Source organism: Octodon degus, unplaced genomic scaffold, assembly GCF_000260255.1.
Source record: "Octodon degus isolate 3935 unplaced genomic scaffold, OctDeg1.0 scaffold00119, whole genome shotgun sequence".
Lineage (NCBI taxonomy): Eukaryota > Metazoa > Chordata > Mammalia > Rodentia > Octodontidae > Octodon > Octodon degus.
Genome location: NW_004524695.1, coordinates 426,704 through 447,596, shown reverse-complemented (window position 1 = coordinate 447,596; position 20,893 = coordinate 426,704). Strand labels below are relative to the sequence as shown.

Below are 20,893 nucleotides of genomic sequence, written 5' to 3'. Positions count from 1 at the left end.
AAGTTTCTTGATTTTTGGCACAAAGTGAACTATTATATGACTGATCTGCAAATTCTTTCTTCTTCATTTTTATTTTGGACAATTTTTATTGTTAAATTCATTTAAGTTTGTAAATTATTTACAATGTTTATTAATCTCATGCTGTGTATTCATTTCAAAAATATTTCTCTAAAATTCATTCTGTCTACATCTTATATCCTTCATATTTCAATATTTGTCTACAATTTTTTTTTCCCACAGATGGCATGGGTAGCTTTAGTCTAAGGACTTCATGTATGGTTGAATTTTTATCTAACAATATTTCGCCCAGTGCACTGGTCCCAGCTCCGAGCAACCTCAGGATTTCTTCAAGTTAATTCTACTTGCTTCTTCCTAAGATGAGAAGCACATACCTTAAATCACACAAGGCAATGGTTTTTCAAGCACTAGGGGGAAATGGCAGTAGCACATGATGGTGGTGCTCTGGGTATTAAAAGGCGTGTTCCAACCCCCTATTTTAGACTGAAAAGAGTGTGCAAGCACCTACTGTGTGCAGTCGTCTACAATTTTTAATATGCTATGTAATTATTTTCAATAAAGCTAATGAAAAATAAATAAATTTGAAGCATTAAAAAAAAAGAAGTGAACCAGAGAAATGGGAGAGAAGTGGACCAGAGAAATGGGAGGGGCAGAGGGTGCCGTTAAGCCCCACCCTTACAGCTGCTGTGGGGTCTCTGGAGCTGCCTGTCAGTTTACACCCAGCTCCCAAGATTTCCAGACCACACAATACCCAGACCTGGAATGCAAAAGAATGAAGAAAGATACATTTGGATTTGGTCGGGGGTGGGCATCCGTGCAACAAACAGAAAGCTGGTCTCAACCAGTGAGAGTGGCTTGGGAGTTTAGGTCCAGGCTGAGCTGGTAAATACTGGACCCAGTCTGCACAGGGACTGCAGCAGTGTCAGTCTTCTTGATCTCAAGATGGCTTTATTATTAAGGACTTGAAATAGCTTTTCTTCTTTTGTGTTAATATCTGTTCTTATAGCACTTTCAACTGAAACAGAAAATTTTAATGCCTTTATTTATATCAAAACAGGAATGAACCAACCATAGGTTAATATAATCAGCATGTCTTAGGAAAAAATAACTTGTTTCCAAAGCAATACTGATTTCCTTAGGAAGTATGGAAAAAATTATGTAAGTTTCCACACATCTAATGTTTGGTTTAATAAAACATAGACAGATTGTCATATCTGCCTTTGCATTTAATCTGTTGAGATATCAAAGAACAAAAAGGACCTAGGAAGCCCTGTGTGGTGGTGCATGTCTGTAACTCCAACCCTTGGGAGGCTGGAGGATCACTGAATTCAAGGCTAGCCTGGGCTCCACAGTGAGTTCACAGGCCAGCCTGCATTACACAGCAATACCCTATTTCAATTTTAAAAAGAGACCTAGGAATCTGTAGTGTACAGGAGTGAAAGAATGAAAGTAAGGCCAACAGATAGTATGAAAAAGTATTAAAATCTCAGATCCTTGAAACTATATCAGAGACTCCCACAAATCCTCAATTCATATTTTGGGAACCAAAGTAGATAATTCTGGAATTAAATGATGCACCTAAAATGTTGGCTTAAAAGATAGTGCTTTCAATTTATTCCAATTCAATAATCTGATTGTAAACCTTCGATGCAAATGGACACAATAAAAAGTACCAAGAGCATAGCTGATTTGTTAAGATGAAATACTGGGTTGTACAGGAGCATGCTGTAGTTCATTCAAGCTGCTACAACAAAAATATCATAGGCTGGGTGGCTCTTCAAACAACAGACATTTGTATCTCACAGTTGTGGAAGTTGGAAAGTCCATATGACCTCCTCCTGCGCCTATTTACTTAGAAGCAGATGCTAACAAATTACTAGCATATAATTTTAATTCAAATGGTACACATAATACAAATCTTCCTCTCGTTCTACTAAATTTCTTTCTACTCAGGTCGGCAGATGCTTCTACGATAAGGACATAAAATAGTTGAATTTCTAAATACTGATTACACACATACATTAATGATTCAAACACGTAAACTCACATTAGGAGGCAGGGCTGGAATTTCTCTTCAATGTGTATAATTCAATGCAGGTTCAGTTTTCACTTCACTTTCCCCAGAGTTTAACCGCCTAGCAACTGATAAGAAACATCGTCATTTTTGAGGCAATCAGAAAATCAATTTGGGGGCTGGGGAGATGGCTCAGTAGAATAGCTGCTTGCCTGGCAAGCTTAAGGGCCTGAGTTCAATCCCCGGTTCCGCAAAAGAAAATTTGTCCGCGAAAAATTCCTTACCGTTTCTCAAGCTAATACAAAACACGCTTCACAGTAAATTTGGCCTAAAGATGCCTCCGTAGTCGATAGCTCGAGTAAGGCGCTGTAACCCTACACTCGTGTGAGCCGAGCTCAGCGAATCGCAGCAGCCGAATTCCAGCCAATCACAGGTAGCGTTTTAGGTCGCGTCCGCGCACGTCTGGTCCGGGGTCACGCGAGCGCCGCTGGCTTTCCCCACCTAGCGGGTTAGCGGTTTACCAAGTTGGCGGTGTGCCTGGTTCCCCGCGCTGTTTTGGTGAAGCTGCGAAGTGTAACGGTATTGTAACGATGAGGAACTGTTGCTTGCCTGGGTTCTTTGATCCGTGATTTACAGATGGAGATTGAAGGCGTACGTGGGGGGCACGGAAGCGAAGCAGGACTGGAAGACAGGGCTGGGAAGTTGAGCGTGGGGTACCGAGGGGCCGCGCACTGGTGGAATGTGGAGGGAGGAGGACAGCGTGACGGATGGAGCCTGCCGGCTGAATGCGTTTAGAAACTGCTGTCTGGAAGAAGCAAAAGCAGGTTTCAAAAGTAAACTTGCCTTAGACTGGGGGTGAGTGTAATCCCAGGCTCGTAATCCCGGCATCCTGGGAGCCTCAATTAGGAGGATCTTAAAGTCTAGCCCCGTCGGGGAGCTTCCTCGACTCCGTCCCAAAAGTAGAGGCGGGGGAGACTGGGAGTATATGTAGCTCAGTGTGAACACCTTCCACTGAGTCGTCCGTAATGAGGAAATAATATCTTAAAGATTTATATGTATGTTGTTTTTTAAGCCTCATATTTTCCGGGTGCCCTAGTTACCCATACTGTGTGGAGCCCCTGACCCGAGCAGCTTAACTGCCCCAGTATGATAAACCTAGCCCCGGACGCAGGTTCCCCTTTTAACCTGGACACTGTCTCTTTTTGGCTTTCTCTGACATTTCTCACAGAATTTTTGTTTGTTTGTTTGGCGGCATCAGGGGATTGAAGTGAGGCCCTTGCGCTTGCCAGGGAAGCGCTTATTCCACTGAGCTATCTCCCCGGCCCCCTCTCTGTCATTTCTTTATCACTGTCTCTGCCACTCACACCTTAAGAATCACCTTGACGGCAAATGATGATTTATTTATTTATAGATTAAAATCTCACTCTGTAGTGCAGCCTGGCCTTGAACTCACTGTGTAGCACAGGTGGGGCTTGGAACCAAGGCATTTCCTCCTGCCTCAGCCTCCTGAGTGCTGGGATTGTAGGCATGCCTAAATTATTTTTTTTTTAATTTTATTTATTTATGTGTGTGTGGCCAGCTCAGCCCACCTGGGGGCGGGGCTGGCTGGCATGTGGTGCTGGGGGATTGAACCGCAGTCCCTGTGCTTTGCTAAGCTTGTTCTAAGTAGGTGCTTTAGACCACTGAGCCATCTCACCAACCCCGCCTAAATTATTACAACTAGCGGGCAGCAGTCTTTTAAATATTGGGATCCCTGCACAAAGACCTACAGGGTACTAACCTTCACATCTTTCCTGCAAACACTGCTGCTTTTGGGGGGAGGGGACCGACTGATTGTTGAAAGTTTCGATTTTTAGGGAGTTGGGGGAGATACTGGGAATCAAACTTAGGACCTTGTGCTTGCCAGACACGTGCTTACGCTGCCGCTGAGCTTTCTCTCCAGCCTGAATGCTTTCAATATGACAACGTGACCTATCTAGAAGGGTTTTTGGTGTAGTAATCCCATCATTTATTCATTCATACGCGACTTACTAATACATACAATGCCTCCCTTTTCCTCTGTTTCTTTTAGGGTTTTATGGCCCAGTTTCTTGTAGGGTGCTGATGTTAGGGAAAACTGAAAATCCTCACTGAAGAAGAGACAATAGAGATGGGCTTTAGACGCAAATCACACTGTTGGAAAGAACTGTTGGAGGCCTGTGGAAAAGAAAGGGACTCCTGAGCCCACAGTTACCTCCTTACTTTCATCCCTAGGCTGAAGTTCCTGGTGGTCATGTCAGTATCCGGCTCCAGAAACAACGTGGATGGCCATGTTCCCCAGCTGCCTCCCTGGGTGTCTGTTCACCCTTATGCTTGTGCAGTGGCTCTCACTGGGTACAGGTAAGTCTCCCTTCTTCCCCAACTTGTCCTCTGCTCCAGCCCCCTGGGTTGAAATGTGTCTGCAAGTACAAGCCATCCCAGTTCTTCCCAGGTGGGATGCAAGGATCCAGTGCAACCCAGGTGGATACCCCAAGTGAGAGCATGAGCAAGTCTGCTTTTAGGCTGAGCCTAATTCCTGTCAGTCTGCAGTTCCATCACCTCACCCAGATCCTACTCTTTGTTTTGTTTTTTTGTGGAGAAGCTCCCTTTGAAGTCCTTGGACCTCTGGAGCCTATCCTGGCCTTAGTTGGTGAAGACTCTGAGCTGCCCTGTTACCTTTCACCAAATGTGAGTGCTGAGCACATGGAACTCCGGTGGTTCCGGAACACACTCTCACCAGCTGTGATGTTGTACCAGGATGGGCAAGAGCAGGAGGGAGAGCAGATGCCTGAGTACCAGGCCCGAGTGACACTAGTCACGGACAACATCACCGCAGGGCATGCGGCACTGAGGATACATGGCATCAGGGTCTTTGACGAAGGGGTGTATGGGTGCTCCTTCAAAGACAACCAGGCCCGCAGAGAGGCCTTCCTGCAGCTGAGAGTGGCTGGTGAGTAGATGGGTTTTTGCTTCTTGGGGTCAGTTAAGGGGTATGTGAAAGTGGCTTACAAATATGGTGAAGTGTTACCACTGTGGTTAGAAGTTCCCCAAAAACTTGTAGGGCTGGGGATATAGCCTAGCAGCACAGCGCCTGCCCAGCAAGTACAAGGTCCTGAATTTGATTCCTGATACCAAAAAAGTGAAAAATAATGTAATGCTTTTTAATATTTTTTAAGCTACTCAGATATTGAAAATATCTTGGTGCAATCTGTATCTCAGCTCCATGACAGCGGAACTCTGTAAGCAGCAGCTTATGTTACTCCCTGTGCTTTTATACGTTGAAAGAAAGAATCATCTTGACAATTACTTGTAAGAACTTAGAAACTTAACAAGACAAAGCTGTGGCTCTTCTATGAGTCACAGACTCACCCCGCTCCTGTGTGTGTGTGTGGTGGGGTTACCCGGGATCAGACTCTGTGCTTGCCAGGCAGGCATGTATGCCACTGAACTATTTTCCTGGCCCCAGACCCAATTTTGAAAATACCAAAATCTGCTAACATCTTGACATAAATATGCATTCATATTTATGAGATATATATGTACTTTTTTAGTGGATGCTTTCTTTTGTTTTGTTTTAGGCAGTTTGTACTCTGTAATTTAGGCAGGGCTTGAAGTCACACTGCGCCCAGGCTGGCATTAGTCTCAGGACAGTCCTCCTGGCCCAGCCTCCCGAGTGTTTACCAACACACCCAGCTACTTTTTTAGTTTTTCTTAATACCCATTTGTAGTACATAATGACTACATCCACCGTGGAAAGTTGGTCCATACACATAACGCATCTGCATTCTCTTTATTTCCCCCTTCCCTCCTTCCATCTTTTGGTCTCCTCATTTGCAAAAGCTCTATATTTATATATTTGGCTAGGTGTTTTCTGTGTCCTATAGTTATAAAAAAAAAAAGGAGCAAGCAGCAAAGTCAAGTCTCAGAAGTAGTAACTTAAGTGTATGAGGAACCTGAAATAGAAACCTTTTAAGGGAATCCCAGAAAAGGAATGCTGAGTCCTCTGTGATTCTGCCCTTTCCCATAGTCATCCAGAGAAAAGCACAGGAAACAGTTTTCCTTTCTCCAGTCCTTGCCTGTCCCATAGTAGAGTAGATGTTCTGCCTGATTTCCCCGCTCTCTACCTGTTTCCTCTTCCCAAAAAAGGGCTCCTCTCCCACTGCTATGGCTCCGGCCTGTACCTCCTGCCCCCCTGATGCCTGTGGACTTACTGTTCTTCTGCCTAAAAGAGCACTTTGTGGGGCCTAAGGGTTCAATCCCCGGGCCTGCTGTGCCGCCCTGTCCCCATGGTTATTGAAACTGAGTGTGGTGGCACCCACTGTAATCCCAACTCTTGGGAGGCTGCAAACAGGTGGTTCACTATGAGTCCAATCTAGTATTTGAGACCCTGAACACCCTGTAGACTCTTCCCTAAAATACAGTTAAATAAAATAAAACAAGGAATTGAGATTCCTCATTTGAGTTTCCTATGAAATGAGGAATTGAGATCTCTGTTCCTATTCCTGGTTACTGTGATTCTGTCTAGAAATGCTGTAATTTTGTGGTTATACAGTTTCTAGAAGGTTAACCACCTTCTCTCTCCACAGCCCTGGGCTCTGACCCTCACATCAGCATGGAAGTTCTAGAAAGCGGCGAGATCCGGCTGGAGTGCACCTCTGTGGGGTGGTACCCAGAGCCCCAGGTGTGGTGGAGAACTCCCATAGGGGAGAAGTTTCTGTCCACGTCTGAGTCCAAGAGTCCTGACCAGGAGGGTCTCTTCACCGTGGCAGCTTCCGTGATCATCAGGGACACCTCTGTGGAGAATGTGTCGTGCTGCGTCCACAACCTGCTCCTTGGCCAGCAGAAGGAAGTAGGAATTTCCGTGGCAGGTCAGTGGGACAAGGCTGCTTCGCGTGCTGATGCAGCTTCAGGACCACAGCACTCGGGACATCTACTCGCATGTGACAGATGTGTACTCTTCCCTCAGCTCTGAACCATCTCTGGCTTGCTGTCTTGATGCAGCCCTGAGAAATGTTACCAGATATGTAAAGATTTTGGAGGTATAAGCTCTATATAGATCTTAGATTCCAGCTTTTTAGGATGTTTAAGAAATAGTTAACCCTTTGTGTCATTAAGTTCCATTTCCATAGATTCAACAAATTATGGGTAGAAAACTTGAGGAAACACATTTACATCTGTACAGAGCATACATATTCATTTTTGTCATTCCAGAAGCAATACAGTATGTCTCCAAACTACAAACATTTCAATTTTGAACTTTCACAGATACAGGCCTCACATTATGAACATTTATAGATGTTCATGGCACCAGCTAGTCACTTGCATTACATTGGTAATGCTGAGGAGAGTGCACATACCAGCTTTATTCTCAGTTTGTTGTCATTCACAATCCTCTTGGCTGTCCTGGGCATGATGGCACTTGCCTGTAATCACAGCACTGAAGGAAGCTACAGCAGGAGAAACACTGCATGTCCAAGACCAACCCAAGCTACATAGTGAAAGCTGATCTCAAAAAAATAAAACTCAGAGCTAAGGCTATAGCTCAGTCGCACAGCACCTGTCTAGCAAGTGTAAGGTCCTGAGTTCAATTTCCAGTACCAAAAAAAAAAGTTAACTATAAGGTTTTTATTGTTATTCATGTTGAAGAAATTCCAGTCCTATTTTTTTGTGAGGTTTTGTTTCTTTTCTGAGACTGGGTACCACTATGCAGTTCAGGCTGGCCTCAAACTCACTGTGTAGTCCAGGCTGGCTGTGAACATACAGCAGTCCTCTTGCCTCAGCCTCCTGAGTGCTGGAATCACAAATGTTTGTCACCCCAGGCAGCTTTCTGTGAGGTTTTTTTTTTTTTTTCCTCTCTCTGAATGTTCCCAGGGCACGACAAGCTTTCTGTGAGTTTTTGTGATAAAGTCATATTCATAGTCAGCTGTTTCTTTTGTGTTAGTTGATACCATGTGATTGTTAGGATATCAATAAGGAACTATAATTCTTTTAATATTTATATTGTATAATTCTTTGATATTTTACTTTTATTTGTTAATATTTTGTTGGAATTTTTCATATTTAATATTAAAAAATATTTACTTGTTCATAGGGTTTTTTGGATTTGTTGGGTTTTAGTTCAAAACTAATACTAGAGGGCTAGAGATAAAGCTCCACACCTGCTTGGCAAGTGTGAGGTTCTGATATAGTACTGCTACTACTACTACTACTAATAATAATAATAATAATAATAGCAAGGAGCTTATCCCTCAGTCTGCTGCATATCCAGTTTCGTGGGAAGAGGGCGGCCTCCTCACTGGGCTTGCCAAGCCAGCCTTGAAAATCACACGGTTCAGCTTCCTTGGAGACTCTGGTATTGGCCCATGGCTTTGTAGGTTGATTCTATATGGTTGGAAACTCGTGTGGGAAATTTGTTGCAGTTTTGTGCCTAAGGATATGAGCTATCTTGGTATGGATTTGTAGATACTTGAAAATAATCTTCATTGTAGTTATGTAAGGTGTTGTGTTTAGAGTGTCTTATTATTGAATAGTTTTGTTGAGTTACTGATTTTTCTCTAGTTGTTATATTAATGACTGAGATGATATAATTCAACTATAATTGTGAGTTTAGTTCCCTTTTAAATTTTATTAGGTTTTGCTTCACACATTTTGCAACTTTTTTCTTGGTTGTATTTACAGTTAAGGTTGCTGTCCTGGTGGGCTGACCACTTACCCCACACAGTGAGCCTCTCAAGAGGTGTCCCTTCATTTTCTTTATCTGACATCTATTTATCTGTTAATATTTTGCCCACTCCTGCTTTGATGAATGTTTATATGACACAACTTTTTCCATCCTTTCACTCCTAACTTGCTGCATCAGTGTCTACGGAGGGCCAGTTTCAGCTTAGAGTTGGCGGGCTCTGAGACAGAAACATCATGGCAAGAAGGCGTGGCAGGGCAATACTGCCCACTGCGCTACAGCTGAGCTGAGGACCTGTCCCCAAGGTTACACCCCAGGACTCCCTCAGAAATGGGGCTTTTCTCGTCTTCTAGGCCAGAAGTGGTGAACCTTTGAGAGATAGTGCTCAAACTCCAACCCAAAACCCATTTACTTAAGGCACAATGCGATACTGCAGTTAAACCTAAATTCTGAGGTTTTAGTTGAGAAAAAACAACTCATACATTAACATGTTCTGTCTTAAAATCAAATAACACACATCCATAGGTTCACGACCACTGTCCTAGGCCATCTTTCTTGTCAATCAAGTTGCTATCACACTTGCCTTCTGAAATTTTAAATAAATTTTGCTATGATATATCATTGGAATATTTCTTTAAATCTGCTCCCCTAATTTATTTTAATTGATGTGTTTAGACCATTTCCATTTAATGTAATTGTTATATTGGGTAAGTCTGTAGTTTACTTTTAGTGTTTTTTGTGGGAGTTTGGGGATAATTTTTGAGACAGGGTCTTAGTATGTAGCCCAGGCTAGCCTTGAACTCACAGTGATTGTCCTGCCTCAGCTTCCTGAGTACTGGGTTTACACATGGGCACACACATACACAAGCACATGCTATTGTATGTTTTTGAGTATGTCTTTGTATAGTTGTATTTGTTTGTTTGTTGGTGGTACAAGGGATTGAACTCAGGACCTTGTGCTTGCCAGGCAAGCGCTTATCCTACTGAGCTACCTCCATGGATCCCTATATAGCTGTTTTATTAGTGGTTTCTCTAAGTATTATAATATACAAAATACATTAGTCTTGGGGTGTCACCATTTTAACAGTTTAAGTACAGTTTGGGAACTTACCTTCCTCTCTGTCCCTTCACCATCGCCCATTTATAATAAGTGTGTGGTTACTTCTATGTACATTTATGGTGTACATAGAAGTTAGATGGTGCTACAATTTAAATATCAAACAATTCAGAACACTCAGAATTGGGAAAATGTATTATATTTACTCATTTTTGTTTGGTTGATTCTTTTTTCATTCTTTATAGTCCAAGGCTTTTTTCTTTCATTGTTTCTTTCTGTTCAGAGAATTTTCTTTAGCATTCTTTTAGAGTAAGTCTACAAGTAACAAGGTTTTTTTGAAAATCTGTTCATATTCATTCCTGAAAGATTTTGTTTAGTGGGAGTTTTCTCTTTTAGCAGTTGAAACACTTGATGTTACCTCCTTCCGGCCTCCATAGTTCACATGAGAAATCCACCATCAGTCAGGTCATTTTTGCCTCTTATAGGATAAATAATATCCCTAAGTTATTACAGACTGATCAGGCCTGCAATGTCCCAATGAGTGGACAGCGAAGGCTTAAATAAGTGAGACAAATGAAATGATTTTAGGGCTACAAGAGGATTCTTGCCCTCGTACAGAGATTTTCTGGGGTTTAGAACATAATGTAGCAGGAGGCTGAAAACAGGAGAATCACTATGAGTCCAATCTACACAGTAAGACCCTGTACTAAATACATTTTTAAAAAAAACAAAACTCAGAACTCACCCGGGCAGTCCATATTCAATAGCTTTTCAAACAAAGGAGGGGGATATTGAAGAAAATGCAGGAATCTGGGCAGGACTTGGGAGTCCCTTCCAGGTCTTCTCCAAGTAGTACATGATGTTAATTTAGAATTGTGCTGTCTCCTGGAAGGCCTTCACCACAAGAGTGAGGTGCGCAGCTGCAGTCTTTTTTACTTAATTGGGGTTGGATCCAACCGTCCTCAGCTGTGTGCAGCCTTGTCTTGTCCTTTGAGGCCTCACAACTTTACAGGCCAGGATTGTACACGAATGTGCCCCACTCTGGCTGCATGGTAAGTCTAAGTTTTGAGTTTTTTGTGGGTTTTTTTCAGTACTGGGGATCAAACTCAGTGCAGGCACTTGTGCCACTGAGCTATTTCCCAGCCCTCCATATAAGTTTTGTAATCTGCTTGTCAACCAAAATGTAAAATGAACTGATGGGAATTTGGCATTGACTCTGTGAACTTTAGTTTCTTTTAGCAGTGCCTTGTAGCTTTCATGGTAGAGTTCTTGCGTGTATTTTGTTAGGTTTTTCCCTGTGTACTCTATGGCTGTACATGCTATTAGGAGGATCGCTGCAAGCTACGTAGTGAGACCCTGCACAAAAGAAAAAAAAATTATTTTTTTAAACCCACTTCTCATTTTTAAAACATGACAGGAATGCTTAACTACAGTCATGGCACTGTGGAGCATCTTTCAACTCTTCAATTTATTGATTCTTTGTATTGTTTTCTAAGTATATTTTCTATATAAACTGTTCCAGGTTCCAATCAAATAGAGACAGAGACCAGAACGAATCAGAATTTAGTGAGCCTTTATTAGCCAGTCTGGGGGCTAACCAGCAGCACTCCACACAGGCGCAAACCAACCGTGCCCAGCAGAGCTCAGTCCTTTATAGCAAGCCTTGTTGATATAGCTGCGTGCTGTTTACAGCTAGGAGGTTGTCACAGTTTTGAGCGCTAAGAGGAACTTGCCCCAGATGGGGCCTGTTAGCACAGGATACGGTTAGGGTGGAAACACGTCAGTGGTGTACAACACTAGCAAGCTGAAGGATCTGCACTTGAGCCAGGAAGCGATGCTCAAAGAGCTAGAGGTCCCTGCCAACTTTGCCCAATAGAAAAATAACAAGAGCCACATTTATTTCAACCCATTACATAAGCTTATATGTGGCATAAGCAAATCATGACTTTTACTTTTCCTACTTTTTTTATTTTGCTTTTGTCTAATTAGACACAAGCTAAGGTATTCCGTGCAGGATAATAGGAGTTCACATCCTTACCTCAAAAGGAAATTACTCAAAATTCCAACCATTATGACAACTGTAAGTGTATTATAAAACTTTTATCAAAATAAGGAGTTTGCTTCTATTTTGAATTATCTTTTGTTGCTTTTAAATTTTCATTTCTGCCTATAAAATGTAGATTCTAAGTTAGATAATACATACAGGCAATCTCGTGGGCATGGTGGCATGTTCTGTGATTCCCCACACTGAAGACACATACACACAGGCTACAAAATTTTACATTCTTGTTCCTTAATTATATCCATGCAGTTTACTGACCATGCATTCTATACCTATTGTCTTTCACTAATCTCATTAAATACATTCTCTTCCACTTAATCACATTCTCAGTGTAGGTATTTTCTTCTATTTCTCAATTCAGCAAAAAACTGTAACTCTTAGAAATAAAATATCCAGCCTTTAACTAGTAGTAATGTCATTGTTTTATGACACTATAGTACCCCTTATCGGAAGTGCATTTTGTTTTTTTTAATTAGGACTGGGTTTACAGGGTCTCTGTAGATCAGACTCCTAGTGATTCTTCTGCTTTCAGCCTCCCAAGTGCTGGGATTACAGGGGCCACCACCATGCCCAGTCTCAATCACAGGTTTAGCGCACCTCCAGGGGTGCGGCCAGCATGCAAGCCAGGGATCAAACCCCAGCCCCCTGTGTCTGCCTAAGGAGGCACTTTAATCCACTGAGCTATCGCCAGCCCTAGAATTTCTAATGTCATTGTTTTATAACACTATTCAGTACCCCTTATCAAACTTTCTCTTCTAACGATGATTAAAAAAAATAAATAAATTTAAAAAATTGTTTTTCACATAGAATTTCATGTAAAGAAAATCAGAGTCACTGCCATTTACTACTTGAGCAACTCAGGCAACATTCAAATACTTGACTTTCATGGGCCTCATTTTCTTTTTTATTTTTATTGGTACATTTTAGATAAATAATTATAATAGCCTTTATAAGGGATTTGTACCTGTACATGATATAACTTCTTTTTTAACCATTCCCCTCCCTTCCCTTCAACCCGTTTCCCTCATTCACAAAAATCTTTGTTTCCATTTTTTCCCTTTTCCTGTCTTTCCTTTTTCCTTACCCTGTCCCTTGTCATTTGAACATTGTCTTCCTATTTTCCAGTATCTTTTATAAATTGTATTCCTTATTTGTACTTTTGGTTTCTTGCAACTGAGAATCAATGCAGGATTTAAGCATGTGTCCAATTTATTTCACTTGAGTATGTTGTCAAGGAGCATCCATTTAGCTATAAATGTATCAGACTTAATGTTCTTTACAGCAGCGTAGTACTTCTTTGTATTTAAAAAAAAAATTTTTATCCACTCATCAGTTGATAGGCATTTGGGCAGTTTCCAAGACTTAGCTATTCCACACTGTACAACTATAAACATGGGTGCACATGTTACCACTGTGGCATGGTGCTTTTAATTCTTATGGCAAGATACTGAAAAAGGGCATACCTGTTATCCCAGCACTGGGAAGGCTGAAGACAGGAGGATCACACCAAGTCTGAGCTGCATAGTGAGACTCTGTACCAAATGCATACATACATACATGCATACATAGAAGCTATCTTTCTTCCTAGGAAGATGTTGGCCTTCTTTGTTAAAGGTAGGGTGGCTGAATGTTTGAAATTGTTTCTGCATCTTCTAATCTGTTCCATTGCTCCTCTGGTCTGTTTTTTGTTTTGTTTTGTTTATTTTTTCAGTGCCATACTATTTTATAGTATATCAAGTCAGAGATTATGAAGCCTGCTGCCTTGCCACAAATTGTTTTTACTAGTCTAGGTCTCTTCTGTTTCCAAATGAAATTTAAGAATTATTGAGCTTCATTTTCTTTTCTTCCTTTCTTTTTGTTTTTGATTTTGATTTTTTGAGACAGGGTCTTACTGTGTAGTACAGGCTGGCCTTGAATTCATAGCAGTTCTCCTGCCTCAACCTCCCAAGTGCTGGGATTATAGGTGTGCACCACCACACCCAGTCAAGCCTCATTTTTTAGTACATAAAAATAGTAAGAAAAGTTTTGATCTCATAAAAATTATTGAGGATTAAATATGATGGTATGTAGGAAAATGTCCATCTCGGGGGCTGGTGAGATGGCTCAGTGGTCTAAAGCACCTACTTGGAACAAGTTTAGCAAAGCACAGGGACTGCTGTTAAATCCCCCAGCACCACATGCCAGCCAGCCCTGCCCCCTGGTGGGCTGAGCTGGCCACACACACACACACAAATAAATAAATTTTTTAAAAAATAAAAAAATGTCTAACTCAGTGTTGGTAAATCATATTAATTTCCCACAATATTCTGGGTATTCTAAAGGGACAAGCCAGTTAGAATAGTTACAATAGTATAAACAAGACCAGTCCATAAAGAATTTTACATAAGAATGATTTCACATCCCAGCATATACGTTGGCATAGTAATCTCCCATCTTATAAAGGGTAATAAGTGAGAGAGTAATAGGCTTAGAGAATTACAGTGTGAATGCCATGAAAACAGGTATCTGTGGGCTTTATTTATTACTATGCATCCTGGGTCTAGAACAGTGCCTGCCGTATACTGTGCAGTCAGTAAAAGTGTGTGGTGAATGAATGGATGAATGAATGAGTTAATGAGACAGTAACCTCTTCCTAAGAGAAGTTCTCCTAAACTTAACAAGTAGTGACTTTAGCCAAAAGAGACTGTCATCTTCAGAATGGCTGCAGACTGAACTGAGTGTCTCAGTAAAAGTTCTTTGCGATTGTGTTTGTATAACTCCTGGGTGGATATATTGGCCTAACTTTTGGACCATCCCCAAAAATTTTTTTTGTTTTGTTTTTGTTTTTAGGGGGCTTGCCAGTTAGCTCAGTTGTTTAAGGGCCTGCATGGGCAAACCCAATCAGGCTTGCAGGACTGCAGTTCGACTCCCAGTTCCACATGCCACACCACATCCACCCTTAAGGCAGCCTGAGCCAGCCAAAAAAAACCCTTTTTTTTTTTTTAAGACAAGGTTGCACTTTTCCAGAAGAAAAGGACCCTCCGTCTAGGGAATAGTGCTTCTCAAGCATGTCTCTTCAACTTTTGAGAATGGGAGATTTTTGTTTATTTCATTTTATTTTGAGGCAGGGTCTCACTGTGTACTTCAGGCTGACCTTGAGCTCACTTTGTAGCCAGGCTGGTCTCAGACTTGGCAACAGACCTCCTGCCTCAGCCTCTTGAGTGCTGGGATAACAGGGGTGTGTTACCATGCTCCCCCTGGGAGATTGGTTTTTTGCAATAGAATGCCTATTCCAAAAAAATTCTTCCCTTGAAAAAAACAAACCTTGTTGAGTCCATCACCACATACATGTCAGTTGGGCAAGGAAGATTCCTGAGGCTGCACGACCTTTTGCCTTTTCCCGGTTGAATCCTGAGAGGAGAGAAGGTAGATCGGGGAATCTCCAGTAAGTGGGCAATCTTCCCTTTCATGAAGGTCATCAGTAGAACCCAATTCTGTCACATTCACAGATGCTCTTTCCCATCTACCTTTGCACTTTAGATGAATTTTGAAATCAACCTCAATAAGTAAATCTTTTTTTTTCAAACAGTTCCCAACTGTGATAACTTTTTTTGTTGTTTTGAGACAGGAGTCTCACTATGTGATTCAGATTGGTCCTGATCTCACTATGTAGCCTTGAACTCAGTAATCCTCCTGCCTCAGCCTCCCTAGTGCTAGGATTACGCGCATGCGTCAAATGACTCTTGTTTTGTTGGTCTTTTTTTTTTTTCTTTCCTCCCAGTGAGATTCAAAACATTTCTGAAAGTGTTGGGATGGAGCAGCCACTGTTGCTGACAAAGGAAGACTTGGTCATTGATTAGAGCAAGATGGGGCATATGGGGGAAGGGTGGGGGTTATATGCAAAGCTTAATAAACATTTCCTTGGGCTTTTGTTTCAGCTCCCTCTAACACAATTTGGATTTTCATCGTGGTTGCAGTTTTCATGGGACTTACTGGAATATTTATCACTTGGCAACTATGTAGAAAATACATAAAGGAAAAGACAAAGGATGAAAGGGGTCCCATAGGTGAGTCCTACTGCATAGGTTACTCTTCACAGGTATTTGTATCAAGTAAAGAATTAACAGTGGGGGGTCGACTAAGTTATCCTATAAGTTGCAGTCTTCTTCAGTCTGTTATTTCAAAATGTACAAAATCAAAAGGAAGCATGAGTATATAAACTGTGCAAAGGTTGAAGAGAAAGGAGGGTTTTTTTACAGAGTTGGAACCATGAGAGCCAGTAGTGGCACTATGTCACCAGTTCCCACGCCTTGGGGACACAGCTGGGGGTGGGAGTTGGGGAGCTGCCAGGCGAGTGTGGTGCAGAAACAGAATAGGAAGAGGAAATGTGTTCACCTCCTAACACCTGAGCTTGGGTACGGGAAGCAGGTGCTGGGTTCTCCCTGTTGCCTTTACTCACCCCCAGCCCAGCTGCAGTGGCCTGGTATCCACAGCTCTCCCCAACCCACCAGCAGAGCCCAGGTACCTTGGGCAGGAACAAAACCAAGCTGTGTGTCTCAGTTACTCCTCTCATTGCGGGGACAAATACCCGACACTCAAAATGAAGGAAGGAAAGGTTTATTCAGCTCACAGTTACTGGAGGTTTCAGTCCATCCTCAGTTGGTCGAAGGCAGAGTGGCACATGGCAGAGAGCAACCTTTCATGGTGGGGGCGGAGTACAAGAGCACATGGCAGGAGCAGCAATGGCTACAGAGAGCAAGTCTGTCTCCCTTAAGTTGCATTTAGGCTGTCTGCCCCGGGTTGGGGGAAGTACTCACACCACTAATCCCAGCAGCACTCACACCCATAGTCCCAGTGGATCATGAGTTAATCAGGAACTCTAGAACTGCCCCATGACCACGTGAGGCTTTGGGGGGACGCTCATAACACCATGTTTTCTGTTCTCATGACCTGCCAGAGTCTCAGCAATCATGCAGATGGTAGTAGTCCTTAGTTCTATCTTGCCTACTCCTGTTTCCCTCTGTCTTAGGTCCCTACCTCAGGGACCCTTTGAGATAACTTCCATTTTATAGAGAGATGCTTGGAAATTTGATTGGTTTCACTTTGTCTTGTGCTATTAAATATGTAGAATATGTGCTCTAACTGGCTATGACTGTGTTTCTGTTTTCTTTCAGAATTGAATAAAGCTCAATTACACGCAGGTCAGTTTACTTTAGCACTTCTGTGAGCTCTGAAATCCAGCTAAAGGCCAATCAGGCATGATGCATGCTGATGATACCAGTACTCTGGGAGGCTGATGCAGGAAGTTTGCAAGTTGGAGCCCCTCCTGGGCAACTTAATGACTTGGTCAGACCCTTTCTCAAAATATAAATAGATAAAAGTAGACTGGAGTGTAGTGCTCTCTGCAATTTCTAGGTTCAGTCCCCAGTACAGTAGTGCCTCGCTATTTTGTAGTTCAGCTTTCTCAGACTCACTGCAGGTTTTCAAAAAATATTAATCTAAATTATTTATCATGATTTCTTGCTATATTGTGGGATTTTGCAATACTGTATACATATTTATATGTGTATAGTTTTAATGATTTTTGCCTTAAAAATTAAAATATATTAAAAATGTTAATTATCACATATTAAAAGAATATTAAATAGAAATAAAACACTGTTTGCAGTATGTATTTCTTTAGCAGATGAATACATACTGTACTATACATTATATGTTTTTTTTTTTTTTTATTAAATTTATTTATTTATTTTGTGTGTGTGTGTGGCCAGCCCAGCCCACCAGGGGGCGGGGCCGGCCGGCATGTGGTGCCGGGGACCAGAACCGCGGTCGCTGTGCTTTTGCTTAGCTTAGCTTGTTCTAAGTAGGTGCTCTAGACCACTGAGCCATCTCACCAGCCATATATATGTTTTTTGGGGGTTTTTTTGGTACATCTTGGTAACACATACTGATTACAGTCATTGTGGGTTGCTGGTACATTTACATGAATGACATCTTTTTTAAAATTTTTTAAAAAATTTTATTGAGAAATGAATAACGACACAGTTTCAAAACTGACTAATAAGGGGCTGGTGAGATGGCTCAGTGGTCTAAAGCACCTACTTAGAACAAGCTAAGCAAAGCACAGGGACCACAGTTCAATCCCCCAGCACCACATGCCAGCCAGCCCTGCCCCCTGGTGGGCTGAGCTGCCCCCCCCACACACACACAAATAAATAAAAATAAAAAAATAAAATTAAAAAAAAACTGACTAATAGGACAGTTTCAGTAGTTAATACATTGCACATCATTGTCTTTGTAGTGGTTATTCATAATACAAGATGCACACATGATATCCTGTCCAAACACTATTAGTACAAATCTTTCTTCTCATTGAACTAAGAGAAAGTAGCTGTGTATCTATCCTAACCATTTTGAATATACAGATGCAAAATGGTCCTTCATTTGTTTTGTTTTTTTGTTTTTTTTCTTTGCCTGTATTGTTTATTCTTTTTTTTCCCATAATTTTATTGAGAAACAAATAGCAATGAGAAGTTTCAATAACACATTGTATACATTCTTCCTAGTGGTTAATTGCTGTACAAGATGCGGACATAATATCCCATTTACAAACACCATTAGAACAAATCCCTCTATTCATTAAGAGAATGTAACTATATATCTATCCTAACCACTTTGAATACACAGATATGCATATGTTGTTAAAATTACCTAGGTTTATGAGTTTAGAAAATGGTTAAGAACATTACAAGTGTTTTTAAAAAGTGTGAGAAAGGTTTATAAGAGAGTAGGAAGGGTTTATAAAGCCTTAAAATATATACAAATACTAAAATGAATATAACATCACTACCTTGCTGATTTTCACTTACAGCAGGAGTATCTAGAACATAAGCTCAGCAATAAGTGAGGGACCGCTGTACCGCAAGTAAAAGGAGGAGTCCAAAGACCTAGAATAAGTAGTAATGAAAATACTAATACACTTACTGCAATGAACACAGAGGGTTCTTTTTGCTTTTGTGGGGGTTTTGGTTGGTCTGTTACTGTTTTGGTGGAGGAAGGTTGAGGTTTTTTGGTGTTTGAGACAGGGTCTCGCTGTGTAATGTAGTCTGACTTTGAACTTACTGCAATCCTTCTGCCTCAGCCTTGAAAATGCTGGGATTACAGGCATGGGCTACCGCATCCAGCCTCAAGACTTTAAACTGTGAGGGAAGCTTAGTATTTCTTGGTGACCCAAGAAGGGCCACTGAGGTCACATTAGGCACTCAGACTCCAGACACTGTCAGCTCTTCTGGGGTGCTGGCACCCAGGGCCCTGGAAGGAGCAGAGGCCAGGTGGTTACCATCCAAGGGGCCCTTTCCACTCCTAGAATGCTGCTTCATACTGAAGGGAGGGCAAATCCTGTAGCCTTCAACATTCACTGATGGTCACTCTCTTGTCTCTAGTTAAAGTGACTCTGGATGGAGACACGGCCCACTCCCACCTCCGCCTATCTGAGGATTCAAAATCTGTTCGACTAGAAGGTTTTCGTCAGAAGCTACCTGAAAATCCAGAAAGATTTGACTCCTGGCCCTGTGTGTTGGGCAAGAATCAGTTCACCTCAAAAAAACACTACTGGGAGGTGGAGGTGGGAGACAGGACTGACTGGTTACTTGGGGTGTGCAGAGAAAATGTGATGAAGAAAGGGTTCATCCTCATGTCTCCCACAAATGGCTTCTGGGTTGTGGAATGTTCTGAAAAGGGATACTGGGCCCTTGCCCCACTCCGGGTCCTTCTTTCACTGCCAGAGGCTCCTTGTCGGATTGGGATTTTCGTAGACTATGAATCAGGAGCTGTCTCTTTCTACAATGTAAATGATGGATCCCATATCTACTCATTCACCAACATTTCTTTCTCTGGCACCCTTCGTCCTATATTCTGTTTGTGGTCTTGTGGTGATAAGCCCCTGACCATCTGTCCAGTTGCAACTGGTGAACCTGAGGAGGTCAGAGTCTCTGTTGATGCCCAGGCCCATCAGAGACTGTTGCCCCCTGTGGAAGAAGATTCTGCCTGTGGTGTCACAGATAACCACTAGCCATTCTGGACAAGTGACAGTTTGTTATGGCAGGGTCTTTTCAGCTCCCCTCTCCAGTGTCCTCTCCTGAGCTGCTGCTTATCACCCAGAACCTCATCTTGTAAGTGCAGAGTAGTCTTAAGAAAATTGTGACTGGATTGGAAGCTTCTTAATGTTCTTTAGATCAGGCAGGCTTCAGGAGCTATGCTATAAAATCTAAAGTCATACAAATGATTTAAGAGGAAGAAACTTTTTGGTGTATGGAATAGATAATGATGTGAAGCAGTATGCTTTGCATGATGTACATAGGGAAGAATAAGGCCACACGTGGTGTACGTCTATAATCTCAGCACTTGGGAGGCTGAGGCAGGAGGATCATTCAGAGTTCAAGACAAGCCTGGGCTACATAGTGAGTTCCAGGCTAGTCTGAACTGTGTAGCGAGTCCCTGTCTCAAAAAAAAAAAGACAAAAGGAAGAATAAAGTGAAGTGACTATAGTTCTCTGTGGCAATGTTGGAGAGATTCTGGGTAGAGCTCTAGAGTAATGTGCAGAGTTTGCTTTTAACCACTGTCCTTCCTCCTAGCTATCCCTTGCACAGATCTTAATCTGACCTCTCATTAGCTCGGTTAAGTAGTCTTTTATGGATTTATGAACTCTCATCTTGAGAGACATTTGCAGGACTGTGAATGCTTTCCCCCTTTGGAACCCTAGCTACCTGCCCCCTAGACCCGAGTAGCCCTCACCCTCACCTGATCTCCCTGCTGCATCCTCACTTGCCAGTCCCCCACCTTCTCCATCCTGCTGAAGGAAGACAAGATTAAGTGCATACTGCACCAGTAGCCACGCTCAGCCATCCACAGGGGAATTTGTTAGTGGACATAGTTCCTTTCTCTTCATCTGCTTCTTGCTCAGCTAGGCACTTTGAAATAAACCCTAGGAAACCAGGTGTACTAGTGCACACCTGTAATCCCAGCACTCAGGAGCTGAAGCAAGAGGATCGCCTTGAGTTCCAGGCC

The 20,893-nt window shown here is 42.1% G+C and overlaps 1 protein-coding gene across 3 annotated transcripts; it reads left to right on the top strand.

Moving 5' to 3' along the window:
* Nucleotides 1-2,496: 2,496 nt before the first annotated feature.
* On the top strand, nucleotides 2,497-20,263 carry LOC101566474 (butyrophilin subfamily 1 member A1-like). 3 transcript variants are annotated; one of them, XM_023700006.1, is made up of 7 exons: nucleotides 2,497-2,611; nucleotides 4,286-4,411; nucleotides 4,653-5,000; nucleotides 6,637-6,918; nucleotides 15,766-15,894; nucleotides 17,002-17,028; nucleotides 19,270-20,263. In XM_023700006.1, the coding sequence occupies exons 2-7, from the start codon at nucleotides 4,336-4,338 to the stop codon at nucleotides 19,896-19,898; spliced, it is 1,491 nt and encodes a 496-aa protein (XP_023555774.1). In that variant the 5' UTR covers nucleotides 2,497-2,611; nucleotides 4,286-4,335; the 3' UTR covers nucleotides 19,899-20,263. The 3 variants fall into 3 exon arrangements, with proteins under 3 accessions (XP_023555774.1, XP_023555772.1, XP_023555773.1); XM_023700004.1 differs by having other exon boundaries at nucleotides 4,650-5,000; XM_023700005.1 differs by lacking the exon at nucleotides 2,497-2,611 and adding an exon at nucleotides 2,621-2,887 and having other exon boundaries at nucleotides 4,650-5,000.
* Nucleotides 20,264-20,893: the final 630 nt, after the last annotated feature.